We start from the raw sequence: 13,838 nt of genomic DNA on the forward strand, positions 1-13,838 counted from the left end.
GGGAGGAGGCCGTGCGGAGCCGGGTTTCTTAAAGGGGCCGCTCGCCTCTTGCTGCGTCACCGTGCGGCGCTGGGCGGTCGGCACACCCCACACGGGCCGACCTCCGGACACGCCGACCAGGCTGTCTCCCCACATTGCACACCCGCCTGCAGTGCCGCAGCTCCGTGTCGAAGGAGGTCCTTTCTCCCCACTCTTCCCTGGGGGACCCGGAGCCTAGCCAGACTCGATCCATGACCCTGGGACTCCCATTTGTCCATCCGCAAAGTGGGGGACCGATTGGTCATCATTTGTTCATCCCACAAATCTTCCTTTGGTCCTACAGCGGGCCAGGCGATGGCAGGAGGGGGAGGGGGCCCCCAACGTTCTAAGATTAGAGTCCTGGGTCATAACGTCACACCATTTTGAGGATACCTCGGGGTCCCGTTCCAGAAGGTTAGATTTCCCGAGCTCCTGGTGCAGAGGATACAAGTGTATGGAGCTGCAGCCCTGAAGGCAGCGGGAGGGTGAGACGTGCGGGGAGGGGTGGGGCTTTGCGGACGAGCCGTGTTTGCCAGGCAGGGAACTCCAGGCTGAGTGAACGGCGCAAGCGGAGGCCGCGCGACGGGACACCAGAGCTGTCTGTGGGGCTGCGAGACCCTGTCCAACCAGCAGGGAGGTACAGCCTCTCCCCCGCTCGGGTCCTGACCTTCTTCAAGTTCCTTCTTCACCCCACACTGCATTTGCCCTGCACTCACCTGCCGCCTCCTCCAAGGCAGCCCTGAGGACCTGCTGGAGAACGGCCTGCCGCCCCACCCCAGGGCCCCAGGGCCCCCCACTGGGACCCAAGCCAAACCCTTCCCCCGAGCGGACTCCCAACTCCACCAGCAGTTTCTTCCTTAAAAAGAGGTTTTTATTGCCTTTGGTCCACAGTCAACATTTCACATTATCTCTTGGTCCCAGGGCTCCTGGATAGGGGCCAGTCCCGGGGGAGGACCTCTGGGTGGGGGTCCCTGTGCAGTACTTGGCAGAGGAATGGGGACAAGTACAGGAAGGTGGGGGGGTGGCTCTGCCTCAACCACTCAGAACTCTGTTGTCCTACCTCAGTTTCTCCACTAGCCCCCGGGGCGAGCCACAGGTGAGTCCAAGAGAGCCAGAGAAATCCAGTTCCTCACAAGACCTCAAATATTTCGGACTATGACCTGGCCCTCTCCCAGGGGGCCTCCTTCCTTCCCAGCACCCCCTTCCACCATCCCCCCACTGCCTTGCAAAAAAAAAAAAAAAAAGTCTTCTTTCATTAAAACTGCTTGAAACTTCCGTGGGTACAGAAACCACAAACTGATCAGCAGAGAAAAGGGAAGAGAAGGAGAGGCAACCGGAAACCATTCAGGGTTGGTCCCCTCCCTGCCCCAGTTTCTTCCCCCAAACCACTACAGCTCAGCCCAAAGCCTGCTGGGAAACCAGTGGCCCGCGTGAGCCCCCCACACCGTGCAGATCTGCATGTGCTTCACCCCTTCCCCACAAGCCCTCAGCTGGTAGCGCTCAGACAAGGAGAAAAACAAGCCGAAAACAGAAGAACCCCAAAACCACACGGAGCGATGTGGGGAGACACCCTGCACGGGCACCTCAGTAGTCGGCCTCCTCCTGGTGGTGGTAGGGGGTGTACTCCGGGGCCTCCCCGGGGCCTGGGCAGTCACCTGCAGCCGCAGAAGCCCCATCGGCCACGGGGCCTTGGGGGCAGTACTTGGGGTCATAGATCTGCCGGCCTAAGCCAAAGACCTGGCCGCTCTGGTTGGCGCCCTGCGTGTAACCCATCTGCAGGGACATGGAAGAGTTGTCACACTTGTCGGTCCCCAGCTTGGTGTCGTAGATGTGCCGCCGGGTCCCCGGAGCCGTCATGCCCACCTGGACAGGGAGGAGAGCGCTTCAGGCCTGGAAGAAGATGCGGGGAGGGAGGCCCCGGGAGCCCCCGCCCCAAATTCCCCCACCATCCCCAGCTGTCTCTGCCCTCAGCAGCAGCTCCGATGGGGTCCTTCTCCACCCCGCTTGGACGCCCTCTCTGCTGAGTTGATCCCCACGACCAGTGACCCCCTCCCTGGGAACCAGGGGCGTCTGGGTCCAGCTCTCCCTGCCAGCCAGGAAGCTCCCCAGGTTGGGGCTGAACCCCCCCCCCCCGAAGAACCCGAGAGTTCCAAGACCACCCTACAGACACGTGCAATGTGCAGGAAAAGTGAGAATCACAGGATCTAAAGATACCGGGGTTGAACGGGCCCCTGGGCAAGCCTCTGAGGGAGACTGAGGCCCAGAGCCCAGCAGCAACTTCCCTGGGGACACACAGCAAGCTGAGCAGAGCAGAGAAGGCACAGGCCGAGAAGCGGAGAGAAACCCCGGGTGGGATTCTCCGTGGGAGGCAGCCATGGGGACAAGGAGGGGTTTGGCGGGGTGGAGAGGTGGGCGGGGACTGGGCGGCCGGAGCGGGGGCCCCACCTGGCTAGCACACTTGTTGGTGCCCATCTGGAGGCTGATGGTGGAGTGGTCCATGGGGGGCAGGATATGGTTCTTGGGGTCGTACAGATGCCTTCTTGTGCCATACGCCGTCATGCCCGACTGACTGGCACATTTGTTGGTGCCCATCTGCAGGGCGGTGGGCAGGAGAGGTCAGCTGTCCCCCCCGGCCCAGGCCTCTAGATCCGGCCCCGAACTTGAGGGGGCACGGAGCTGGACAGGGCCTGGGTCCCACCGGCAGCCCCCACCCCACCATGGCGGGCACAGGGCTGGAGGCCGTGGGCGCCCACCTGGAGCCCAATGACGCACTGGCCCGCCTTCATGGTGGCGTCATCAAAGTTGCGTTCCTGCTTTTCTGAGTATTTGACGCCAATGTCCACGCCACTCTGCAGCCCCTTTGTCTTGGCCTGGAGGGGAGGGGTGCTGGGAGTATCACAGAGGGGCAGCCGGGACCCTGAAACAGGCCCAGACCCGTGCCACCCTGGGGATCGGGCTCCAACCGCCCCCGACCCACCTGGCACCCAGCCGTCTCGCCCCAGGGCACAGCTCAGGACAGGAATTCTGGGAGGCGTCCTCACCAGCCACCCTCTGCCTCCTTCCATCACCCCAACCCTCCAGCAACCCACCTGCTTGCCCGACACCTGCCCCTGCCCCTCACCCCTCGCCGGTCTCCCCGCCTCCATTCCCCACGTGGAGGCCCCAGGGTGCTCCTGAAATGCCATTCCACACGCAGTTCCCTCCTCTTGAAATGCTGTTCCAACCCTGCCCGGTCACTAGACCCCACACATGGCCCGATCCCCCCTTCTTCAGGCTGCTTCTCACAATTTAGAACTTATTTATCATCTATAAGGAAGGGACTGAAGATCGAACCCTAGTGTCTACTCAGGTCTCTGGGGGATGTTGGTGTGTCTGCTGAGGCTCGCGGACTCTGACAAACAGCCCCACTCTGGCACGGGGCGCTGGTGTCAGGGAGGCTGCCTGTCGCCACTGAACCCCAAGGGGCAGGAGGGAATCCGGGGCATCTGTTAGTCCACATGGACCTCAGGGCGGGGCCCCGGGCAGGTCGCTGCCTCTCTCTGGGCCTCACCTTCCCGGCCAGGGCGAGAAGAGACACCTGCACCTGCGTCATGTTCCCGCTCTCAAACAGGTCGTTGGCCTCGAACAGGTCCACAGGGTTCATGCCGTAGCTGACCATGGCCTTGATGAAGGTGGACAGGTTTTCCAGCTGGGCGGAGGGAGGCAGGGGACAGACCGTGAGGCGACCCTGGCCTGCCCACCTGCCGGGTGGAGGAGGTCCCGGCGCCCCCTCCTCGTGCTGCCCCCAGCCCCTCACCTGGTGCCAGTTCTGCATGGAGCGGTTGATCTTGGGGACGGAGCCTGGCTGCAGCTTATTCATGAGTCTGGGGGGGACACACGGGGAACCTGCATTACTGTAGGGGAACCTCAGAGACCCGAGACACCACTTCCAGTCTTGGCCACACCCATGCCTCCCCAAGCAGCCTCGCTGCCTCTCTTAGGCCTCAGTTTCCCCTCCTGGGATGCATGCTTCACCGGCAAGGAAGCAGAAGCCCAGGAGTGACGGGGGCCGGTGTCAGCGCCACGGCTGGTGGGGGTGAATCCGGGAACTCCCAGTCCGCGGGGAAGCGCAGAGGCGCTCCCGCTGCAGGGAGGACGGAAGGTAAGGATGTTCGTTCTCAGTAACACAAGGAAACAAAAGACAAGACCCGAGACCCGTCACGGGGAGAGTGGACAGGCTTCCTGCAGTAGGTGGAGCGTGACCGCGGGGCGGGCAGGGCACCCAGCAGCGGCCAGCACACGCACTCACGTGCACAGGATAACTCCGTCTTTCAGACCCTTCTGGAAGTCGGGCCCGATGGAGAGGCCTGTGAGTCCCTCGATCCAGCTGCGGAGCTCTGCCTCCTTCTGGGGGTCGTACTTGGACAGGAGCTGGAGGGGCAGAGGCACGGGGAGGGGGTGAGCCCAGGGCCGCCGCCCGCGGCAGCTCCAAGGCAAGCAGAGACCCCCACGGACAGCCCTCCCCTTCGCCATCAGCAGCACGGGCATTCACAGGCGCAGACACCCCCGGCCAGACACACTCCGGCTCTGGGCGACTTGCGGCGGCGCCAACCCGCGAGGGACCTGCCCCCGCGGCCGCCCAGCCCCGTGCGCTCCCTGCACCAGAGAAATTGCCTCTTCTCTGCTGTTTTTATTTATTTATTTATTTATTTTTAAAGATTTTATTTACTTATTCACGAGAGACAGAGGGAGAGAGAGAGAGAGAGAGAGAAGCAGGCTCCCAAGGAGCAGGGAGCCCGATGCGGGACTCCATCCCAGGACCCTGGGATCATGACCTGAGCCGGAGGCAGACGGTCAACCATCTGAGCCACCCAGGCGCCCTTCTCTGCTGTTTTTAAATGGTTGTGAGATGCACATGACGTTTACCATTTTTACCATTTTAAAGTGAACAGTTCAGTGGTTTCTAATACACTCACAATGTTGTGCAATTATCACCTCATTCTAGTTCCAGAACATTCCATCACCCCAAAAGAAACCCTGTTCCCATCAGCCGTCACTCCCCGTCCCTCTCCCCAGGCCCTGTCACCTCTAACCCCCTTCCCGTCCGCGGATGAGCCTGTTCTGGACGTGTCACCCACGTGGACTCACACCCCACGTGGCCTTCTGTGTCTGGTTCCCTCCCTGAGCGTCGTGGGCTCGGGGTCCGTCCCCGGGGCCGCACACATCGACACCTCACCCCTGTTCGAGGCAGAGGGACGTTCCCGTGTGTGGATGGACACATTGTGTTTATCTGTTCATCCATGGATGGACATTTGGGTTGTTTCTACCTTTCGGCTATTGTGAATAATACTGCTATGATTACCCATGTACAAGTTTTCACTTCTTGTGGGTACATATCTAGGAGTGGAATCACTGGGTCACATGGTAACTACATGTTTAACATACCGAGGAACCACCAAACCTTTCTCTCTTCCTTGAACTGACCATACCAGTTACTGCCACAGGGCCTTTGCACAAGCTGTCACTTCTGACTCAGATGTTCACATGGCTGGGTCCCTCCCGTCAATCCACTCACCAGTCCAGCTTGAAGGTCATGTCCTTGGAGAGGGCTTTCCTGACTACCCCGGCTGTGAAGCTCTCCTCATACCCCTGTCTCCCCCACCCTGCCTTATTTTCCTTCTAGCTTTTATCTTTATACAATATGCCTCCTTGCTTATGATCCACCCCTCGAACTTTGCCGCCCAGCTCAGTGCTGTCTCCACAGTCCCAGGATAGTGGGATAAAAATGCTCATGGTCCCCCATCAGTGCACACCATTACCCACAATCACGTACACACATCCTGTTCCCAATGGCAGCATCTCAGGGCACCAAAGGCAAAGAAAGCCAGGGGCCCAGGGAAGCCCCAGGAAGTCAGGCAGTCCCAGGCCAGTGTGTGGTGTGAGCAGACACGGTCAGCCCCAGGGCGGCTCCTGGGGAGGGGAGGTAAGAAGCTGAGTCCAGTCCCCGTTCAGCTGCAGACTGTCCAGTTCAGTGGGCTTTTTGCTCTAGACCCACATCGATCCTTGCCCTGGACACTTTCCCCTCCTGCCCTTCTGCCCTCACCAGGGGACCGGGACCCCACAGCCACCCTCTGTAGACCCAATTCCTACTCTCAGCTCTGCTCCCAGCTCCCTATGACCGTGGACACAGTTCTCTCCCTGTGCCTCAGTTTCCCTATCTATGTCTGGAATTGTTTGCACAAGGGCCTCCTGAAGCAGGCCCCACCTCTTGGTTCCTACATATAAACACCGCCCCCCGCCCCCGGCCCCGGGATCAGGACTGGGCTGACCTGAGTGCAGTAGAGACAAAGGCAGGGAGGCTGGCCTGCAAACTTGATCCTCCCCTGCCCCCCGGCCCCCCCCACCCCCCACCCCGCCTCCGTCTTCATCTCCTGGTTCCCACAGCCCCGCAGCCCTGCAGCCCTGCCCTGAAGAATGACAAGCTGAGCTTGAGGCAGGCCGGCTCGTCTGGACACCTGGCATACCTGCCCAGCTGGGCCGGGTCCCTGATGGCTCCTGGGGGCCGGGGTCCTGGGCAGAGGCGCCTGGCCAGCCCCGCCTGCAGCAGCCGCCTGCACCCCCCACCCCTGCTGCCCAGCCGGCCTTCAGCACATTCCTCCTCACCGCAAACTGCCAGGAATGCAGCTGCTGCATCCCTGCTAAATCGGGACCAGCTGTTCCCAGAGGTCTAGACCCCCCAGCCGGCCGGAAATCCAGTGACTGCTCAGGGACACGGTGGACAACAGCCTGCCTTCATGCCAACCAGCCTGCGGCAAACTGAGGCACACGGGGCCAGGCAGCGGTCTCCAGAGGTCTTAACGTCCTCTTAAGTAGCTGGTCAAGTGGGCAGGGCGTGGGTTTCAAGGCACAGGAAGCTGGTTTCCAATCCTGGTGCGGCCCGAGTGACCGTGACAAGCTAGCCACCGCCCTGCCCATTCTCCAGGCCTGCAAACTGAGGGCTGGTCACAGGGAGCCTTCTGACCTCATCCCAGACAGAGCAGGTCTCAGCAGGCCCCATCCCACTCCGTCTGCGGAAGCTGCCTGCACACTGGCCAGGGTGCCACCCACTTCCTGCCGCCCCAGGGGAGATGCAGGGGGCTGCCCACCAGGGCCAGTGGCCACCAGGCGCTGGAGGCAGCGGGTCTCGGTTCGAGTCCTGACTCTGCCGCTCGCAAGCTGTGTGATTCTGGGCAGCTGGTGTGACCTCTCTGGGCCCCACGTACAAACCCACGGGGCTCCTAAACTTCTTTGGCGTTGAGCAGGGCAGCCCGGGAGCACCTACATCGGTGTCAGTGTGTGAACGTTCCCCCCATGCCTTTATTGCTGGAGTGGAAAGAGCACGTTTAAGGAAGGTTCTGGAGCCTTAGTTCCCCAAGCCTCAGCCTCCTTCTGTCTAAGGAGCTGGAGGGAGGCTCCTGGGAGCTCACAGGGGCCATGCAGTCTCCCTCGGATCCGCGATCCCCGGGTGCCTGTGTGTGGGGCAGGTGCCCGTGTGGGGCTGGCAGGGCTCTGCCTTCCACATGCCCAGGCAGGCTCCCGGGGGCTGCTGGCTGTGGGGCTACATTCCCAGGTGCCCCAAGAGAGGGTGGGCAGGGATGACAAACTCCCCTCCGGCTGGAACGGCCTTGAGTGACTGGCCTAAGACAACTCCCTGGGTCTGGGAGCACCCCCTGCTCCCCCTTCCCTAGGATGGACCCTGCTGTGTGACCCTCCACAAGCATCTGCCCCTCTCTGGGCCAGATCAACAAGTGCTTTCTCAAAGTGTCTCCCCCAGGCCCCATCCCGTGTTTCTAAGTTACAAACCTCACACCTTTTAGGATTACATTCAGGGGGCCCCAGGCATCCTGTAGACCCCTTTGCCATCGCTTTAACTTTGTCAGATGGGGACAAAGAGAAGTTACCAGGGAGCAGCTGGGCCGCCCCCTCCGTGCTAACTTCCCCCTTGGTGAGGTTCCCCACCCCAGGTGTTAGAGGTGGGGAAATTCCTGTGGGGGGGCCACACCCTTTCAAAACAGGGCAGGAAGGGCCCCACTCCTTGCCCCCCTCCTGAAGCTTATGTGGCCAGGGAGCCAGGAGGGGCGGCTGGGGTCCCCGCAGACCCTCTGGGCATTCTCAAGTCCTCGCAGCGCTGGAGGGGCCCGGGCTGTGGGGCTGAGGGGGGGGGCGGGGTTCCGATGGGGGAGGGCTGGAGGAAGGGGTCAGGCCCAACCGCCCCTAGATGTTGGGGGGCGGTGCGGGACCACAGACCTCACCGCTCCCCCGGGGCTGAGGGAGCCTCGGGGACGATGCCCCCGGCACAGCGGACGTTGGGGGGAGGAGGGCCATCCTCCTCCCGGGTCTCAGAGCCCACCGCCCGCCACGCGCTGGGGGCGCACGGCGCGGCGTGCGACGGCCTCGGCCGGCGGGCTCGGGGGGCGCGCCCCTCACTCACCCGGTTCTTGACCTCGGCCGACAGCCCGTACGAGGGCCCCTTGTTGAACTGCGTGGAGCTCATGGCTGGCGGGGCGGCGAGACGGGCCGGGCCGGGACGCGACGGGCCGCGACGGGCGCGCCGGCGGGGGACGCGCGGGCCTGGCCGCCACGCCCCCGCCGCTGATTGGCCCCCGGCGCTCATGGCCTTATAAGGCCGGGACGCGCCGGATTCCTGCGGCCCTCACTTCCTGAGCCCCCTCGCCGCCCCCGACCCCCGCGCCGGCGGGGCGGCCACCGTCGGCCCCGCGGAACGGCCGGGCCGCAGGGGCGCGGAGACCGCCCGAACAAGGCCGTCCTGTCCCCTCCCTGCTGGGAGACCCTCGGCGGCCCGGTTATTTGGGGCGGGACTCTCAGCCCCCTGGGGCACGAATGAGGACTCCTCTCTGTCGCACAGAGGCGCCTCCCGCTCTACCCCCTTCCTGGGAACTCCCACAGCTGGGTGGTGGACAAGGGAACTAGGGCAGGCTCCTCAAAGGAGGGGCCTTTTGAGCTGGGGCTTTGATGGATGAGTAGGAGTTTGCCAGCCCAAAAGGGATAGCGTTCCCGGCAGAGCAAAAGGTGCAAAACCCTGAAGAGACCGTCAGTGGTTGAAAGCATGTAGAGGTCAATCAGACAGGTTGGGGAAGGGGGGTTGGAATGAGAAGGGGCTTTGAATTTCCCACTGAGTAATGATAGGCAACGCGGAGGGAGTAGAACAGAGACTTGAGGTCAGGAGATGTCCTGGGGGGTAGAGCTGAGGCTGTTGAGTTCTCCAGGCCAGGCACACACTTGGTGCTCAACACGTGGTGTGTGCTTGTACAGATACAGCAACCAATCAATCAATGACAGAATAAATGAATTTACTTGTTCAGTAATTCATTCATTCATCCGTTGACACAACTACTCATTGCTCAAATGCTCCCTGACCTGGCTTCTGGGCTATTCCCTTGCTAGGAGATGCTGGCTCGCAGGAGACCTTAGGTCCGTCCCTGCCCATTACTGGAAAGACAGAGCTGGGCACAGACTCCTACCCCTGCCCCATGTGAGCAAGTATGGGACAGAAAGAAGAGTCTGAAAGAGGGGTGGCAGAAACTGGAGGGGGAGTGGGGGCTCCAGGAGAGGTGTCAAGGAAAGCTGCATGTAAGAGGGGACATGGGAGATGGGGTTTTAAAGCATGAGTAGGAGTTTGACACAATTGACAAGCAGCTCATTGGGCTCAGTGAGGGCTCAGAGATGACTCACCCCTGCCCTTTCCATGGGAAGCACACCTCCCCGGTTCCCCAACCCCTGGATATCTGTTACCTCTCCACCTCTCATTCTCCCATTCCATCTATCCGAAGATCCTTTCTCCAGGGTTCAAGTCCTAGCCGGTGGTCTTGGGTGAGTCCCTTGGGTCTCAGTTTCCTTGTCTGTAAAAAGGGGGAACCAGCACGCAGCGGGGAGTCAACAATGAGACAGTGCGGCTCTGAGGGTGGGGAGAGTGCAGTTTGTTGGTATCTAGGTGGGGAGCTGTGAGGGTGGTAGGATCCTGGCGCAGGGGCAGGGGGGTCAGGTAGACGCCTTGTGGGTCCTGCTGGGGTATGGGAGTCAGTGGGACCCACGGCGCGGTGGAGAATGGCATCGGGAAGGGTGCTCAAGCCTGTCCCCTGGCCCCCACCCTAGCCTATGGTGGTCAGTGGCTGCCAGCAACATGCCCATGGTTCTCCTTGCCATGCCCAGCCTCTGGTGCTTGGCCAAGGAGCCGCCAATGACTCTAGGGACACCATCTGCACTGGGAGGCCCTGGGATAGAGAAGTTGGATGTGACACCTGCCCGTGCCCACTCAGGCAAGCATGTTCGCAGGGCAGTGGCTGCCGGTGTTCTGAGGCGCGGGACCCCCAAACCTCCTAGTGTGCTGTCCGTCAGGGACAAGGGGGGCCAGCCGGCAGCTCTGCAGCCTCACCACCCCCACCCAGTCGAGCCCTCCAAGTGTGGTTGGGGCGCCGGAGGAGGCCCAGGCTTCCCTTCATAGATTTTAATTAATCCTGGCTTAAAATTAAATTCAGATTTTGCAAAACATCTGAGCACATTTGGAACAACTTGGGGATGTGTGTTTTCCTGTTCAGTGTAAGTTTTACACAATCTAGCTATGGATGAATATTTCCAGAGACATGAGCGTGGGGACTGAGGTGTGCGGGGCGTGGGGAGCGCGCCCCCCAGATTTGGAAGACCTCATGCAGAAGAAGGTATAAATTGGTACCTTGTTAACTTTTCATACACATTACTAAAACTGTTCTCTTTTAGTTCTTTCAACATGGCTTAAAATTTAAAATCACGTGTGTGGTCAGGCTCATGTTTCTATTGGCCGACGCTGTTCTGGACCCTGGGCCAAGTCCAGATTCCAGGTTTGGTTTGGTTTGGTTTTTTGGGGGATGGCTCTTGAGCTAACAATTTTGGGGGGGGTACATTTTTAAGTGGTTGAAAAGAATCCTCTTCTGCAGCATGTGGAAATCCTACAATATTAAAGTGTCAGCTTCGAGACACAGTTTTACTGCCACCCCGCTGTGCTCGTTCGTTTACAGCTGCCTTCATGCAAACCCGTCCTGAGCGGAGCTCTCTCTGGGCTGCCAGGCTGAGAATACGGGCTTTTGGCCTTTTACAGAAAATAGTTTGCCCACCTGGGTTCTAGACACTCAACCTCCCAGAACCCAAGAAATCCAGACTCAGACATCCCCAAACTCAGAATCCTGGAGCCTGGAAGCTTAGGACATTATAATTTTCGAAACTTCGCCTGAGGACCTCAGATTTATGGGATTACACAATTCTGTATAATCCTTTGGCCTCGGTGCCCCCACTTGCAGCCTGGCTTCAAATCCCAACTCCCCACTGGGCTGTGTGATTTCATGCAGCAAAGACACTTGGCGTCTCCAGGCCTCCTCTCCCCATCTGGAAAGCTCCTTGCAGCCCCTGGGTTTGCTGTCAGCATGAAACGGGTTAATTTGTCAAGCACTTGCAGTACCACAGGGTTATCTAAGATAAGGGTTGTCCAGTCAACACACGTCAGTATCTTAGGAATTCTGGCCTCGTTGGGAACCTGGCAAGGAAGTCTGGGACCCCTGCAGCCGCCCTCTGCCCATAACCCCCAGGGACTCACTCATTCCCCCAGGACTGACCCCTGAGGAGACTGCAGGGGATGTGGAATGATGCAGGACTCAGGGGGAAGGGGGCGTCGGTCCCCCAGGTACTCTGGGGTGGGACCTCGGTGATGCCTGTGGGGCAGGAGGCCACAGTTGGAGGACCTGGGGTTACAGGGCCCCCCAGAGCCTCAGCCTCAGGTACTGGGTTGGGGGCTGGGCCTGGGGTCCTGGTGGCAAACAATCATCTCAGGACACCTGCAGGCAGAACAAGCCCAATGCAGACAACAACAAAACAGTAACAGTAACAACAGCATCTCAGAGGAGGGAGTGGGGAGCCTGTGAAATCAGGTCAGGAGCCTCCCTTGCTCAAAATCGGCCCTGCTCTCCGAGGCCCCTCCCCTGAGATGTCCTCCAGGACCCCTCCCACTGCTGGGTGAACTCCCCACCACACTGGCCTTCTCACCGTGCCCCAGTCCCGTCTCAGGGCCTTTGCCCTGGCTGTGCCCTCTGCTGATGCTCCGTCTGCCTGGCTCCTTCTCTGCCCTCCCCCCTGCTGGAGGGGGGCCTCCAAGCTTGGAGGGCCAGCTTCTCGTGAGCCTCCCTGAACCCCCCAATTAACTCTCAACCCGCCCCAGACCGGCTTCCCGCCCCCTGGCCACCAGCACACCTCAGACGCCTAGCAGCCGTGCCTACAGCACCCTGGGACACCCAGCCCAGCTTCTCACTTCCCCGACGGTCCCCAGAAGCGTGGGTGTGGTGTGGCATTTGGTCCTATTCTATCGCTTTGGGCTGAGACTTCCAACTCTCCTTGGCCATTTTTCTTTCTTCGTGAGGGTGGCTTTCCAAGGAGGTCAGCAGTCGTCCACTTGCTTCGGCGGCCCTGAGTTTCTGCCACACGGCGGGGACCTCTAGACAGCGCGGCAGCCTCAGGGGGCCATTTCAGTGTAAATTATACGCATAAAAATAAATGGCTACATTTCACATGCTGGAGGCCTTGGACCTCGCTGGACAGATGAGCACCTGGCAATGCCACCCCCCCACCCCAAGCGAGGCTGGGTTTAGGCTGGGTTTACCCTCCAGGTCAGAGGGACATCTGCCTGCCTCTCTGTTGGGAAAGACAATTTTTTCCTCCCTTTGCAGGTAACAAGTGATTTGGGAGTACTCCAATAATTTCAAGAGTGTGCATATATTGAGCTCTATGCCAGGCCCAGCTCTATGTGCAGGGCACTCTATGAAACAGGAAGAGAATGATCTCAGCCTCCCTCCTGGTCGCGGTGGAGTGGGACACCATCTGCGCGGCCATCTTCTGGGTGTGCGGCTCCCAGGATCACAAAACCTGGCGGGTGGATGTGGAAGGTTCTCTCAGCTCCCTGCTCACAGCTGAAAGGTCTCCTCCCTCTCTGACCACCTCCCGCATATCCTGGACTTTCGCGGAGGCCCGGTCGGCCGGCCTCACAGTGGGATGCTCGCCCTCAGGACCCAGACCACACATCAGTCCCCCTGCGGGTCCTTGAGCTCTGTGCGGGCTCAGGCCCTGGGGCACCCGGAGCCGCCTTCCCCATTTGCAGCCGGCCTGGTGTCCACTGTCTTTGGCCAGGGCAGCCGCTCAGGCGCCCTCATGCCGTGCTTCCAGCCTCCCCCTCCGCCTGTCCTTCCTGTTGCAGCAGGGAGCGTGGCCGGGAAGCACCGGGCATACAGCAGGCACTCAGTGAATGTTCACCCGTTATTTCTTGGGCGGTTGAGCCGCCTTTGGAGGATGACAGAAGGAGGGCGCACGTGGAGTGTGCTGGGCCGTGCGCTGCCCGGCGGGAGGGCGGGGGAGTGGGCAGGCACACGTCTGGGCCCAGCCGCAGTCAGGAGGACCGCATGCCTGCGGGTCCAAGAGCTCCTGCCTGAGTCGCCGGGACCGTTCCGGGACCAGGTCCGCCCTGTTCGGGGTCCCGCATTGTCCACGCTCTCGTCCCCTCGCGGACGAAGCTTGCGCGGGTGGCAGGTGGCAGATGCTCACCGGAGCCGCGCCCGGCCCGGAGTCCGCAGGTCGGGGAGGAGGGCGACGGCAGGTGCGCCTCCTGAGCGACCCAGGTCACGGAAGGAAAACCCAGCGCTTGCTGGGAGGGCGAGGGCGAAGCGCGGAGCGCGGCGCGGCCCTCACACCGTCCTTCCCTCGCGCGCAGCCAGGAGGCGCTCTCTGGACGTTGGCGGCCACCCCCCGTCGCGTTGAGCGGGGCTGTGGAG

General features: G+C 61.0%; 1 protein-coding gene across 1 annotated transcript; it reads right to left on the minus strand.

Moving 5' to 3' along the window:
* Nucleotides 1-867: 867 nt before the first annotated feature.
* Nucleotides 868-8,626, minus strand: CNN2 (calponin 2). Its single transcript, XM_025861233.2, has 7 exons — nucleotides 8,468-8,626; nucleotides 4,307-4,428; nucleotides 3,815-3,881; nucleotides 3,569-3,706; nucleotides 2,772-2,888; nucleotides 2,464-2,610; nucleotides 868-1,881 (listed from the first exon to the last, which is right to left on the minus strand). The coding sequence occupies exons 1-7, from the start codon at nucleotides 8,528-8,530 to the stop codon at nucleotides 1,603-1,605; spliced, it is 933 nt and encodes a 310-aa protein (XP_025717018.1). The 5' UTR covers nucleotides 8,531-8,626; the 3' UTR covers nucleotides 868-1,602.
* Nucleotides 8,627-13,838: the final 5,212 nt, after the last annotated feature.

Source organism: Callorhinus ursinus, unplaced genomic scaffold (assembly GCF_003265705.2).
Source record: "Callorhinus ursinus isolate GAN/ISIS: 27379988/994484 unplaced genomic scaffold, GSC_fseal_2.0 scaffold77, whole genome shotgun sequence".
In the NCBI taxonomy this organism is placed as follows: domain Eukaryota; kingdom Metazoa; phylum Chordata; class Mammalia; order Carnivora; family Otariidae; genus Callorhinus; species Callorhinus ursinus.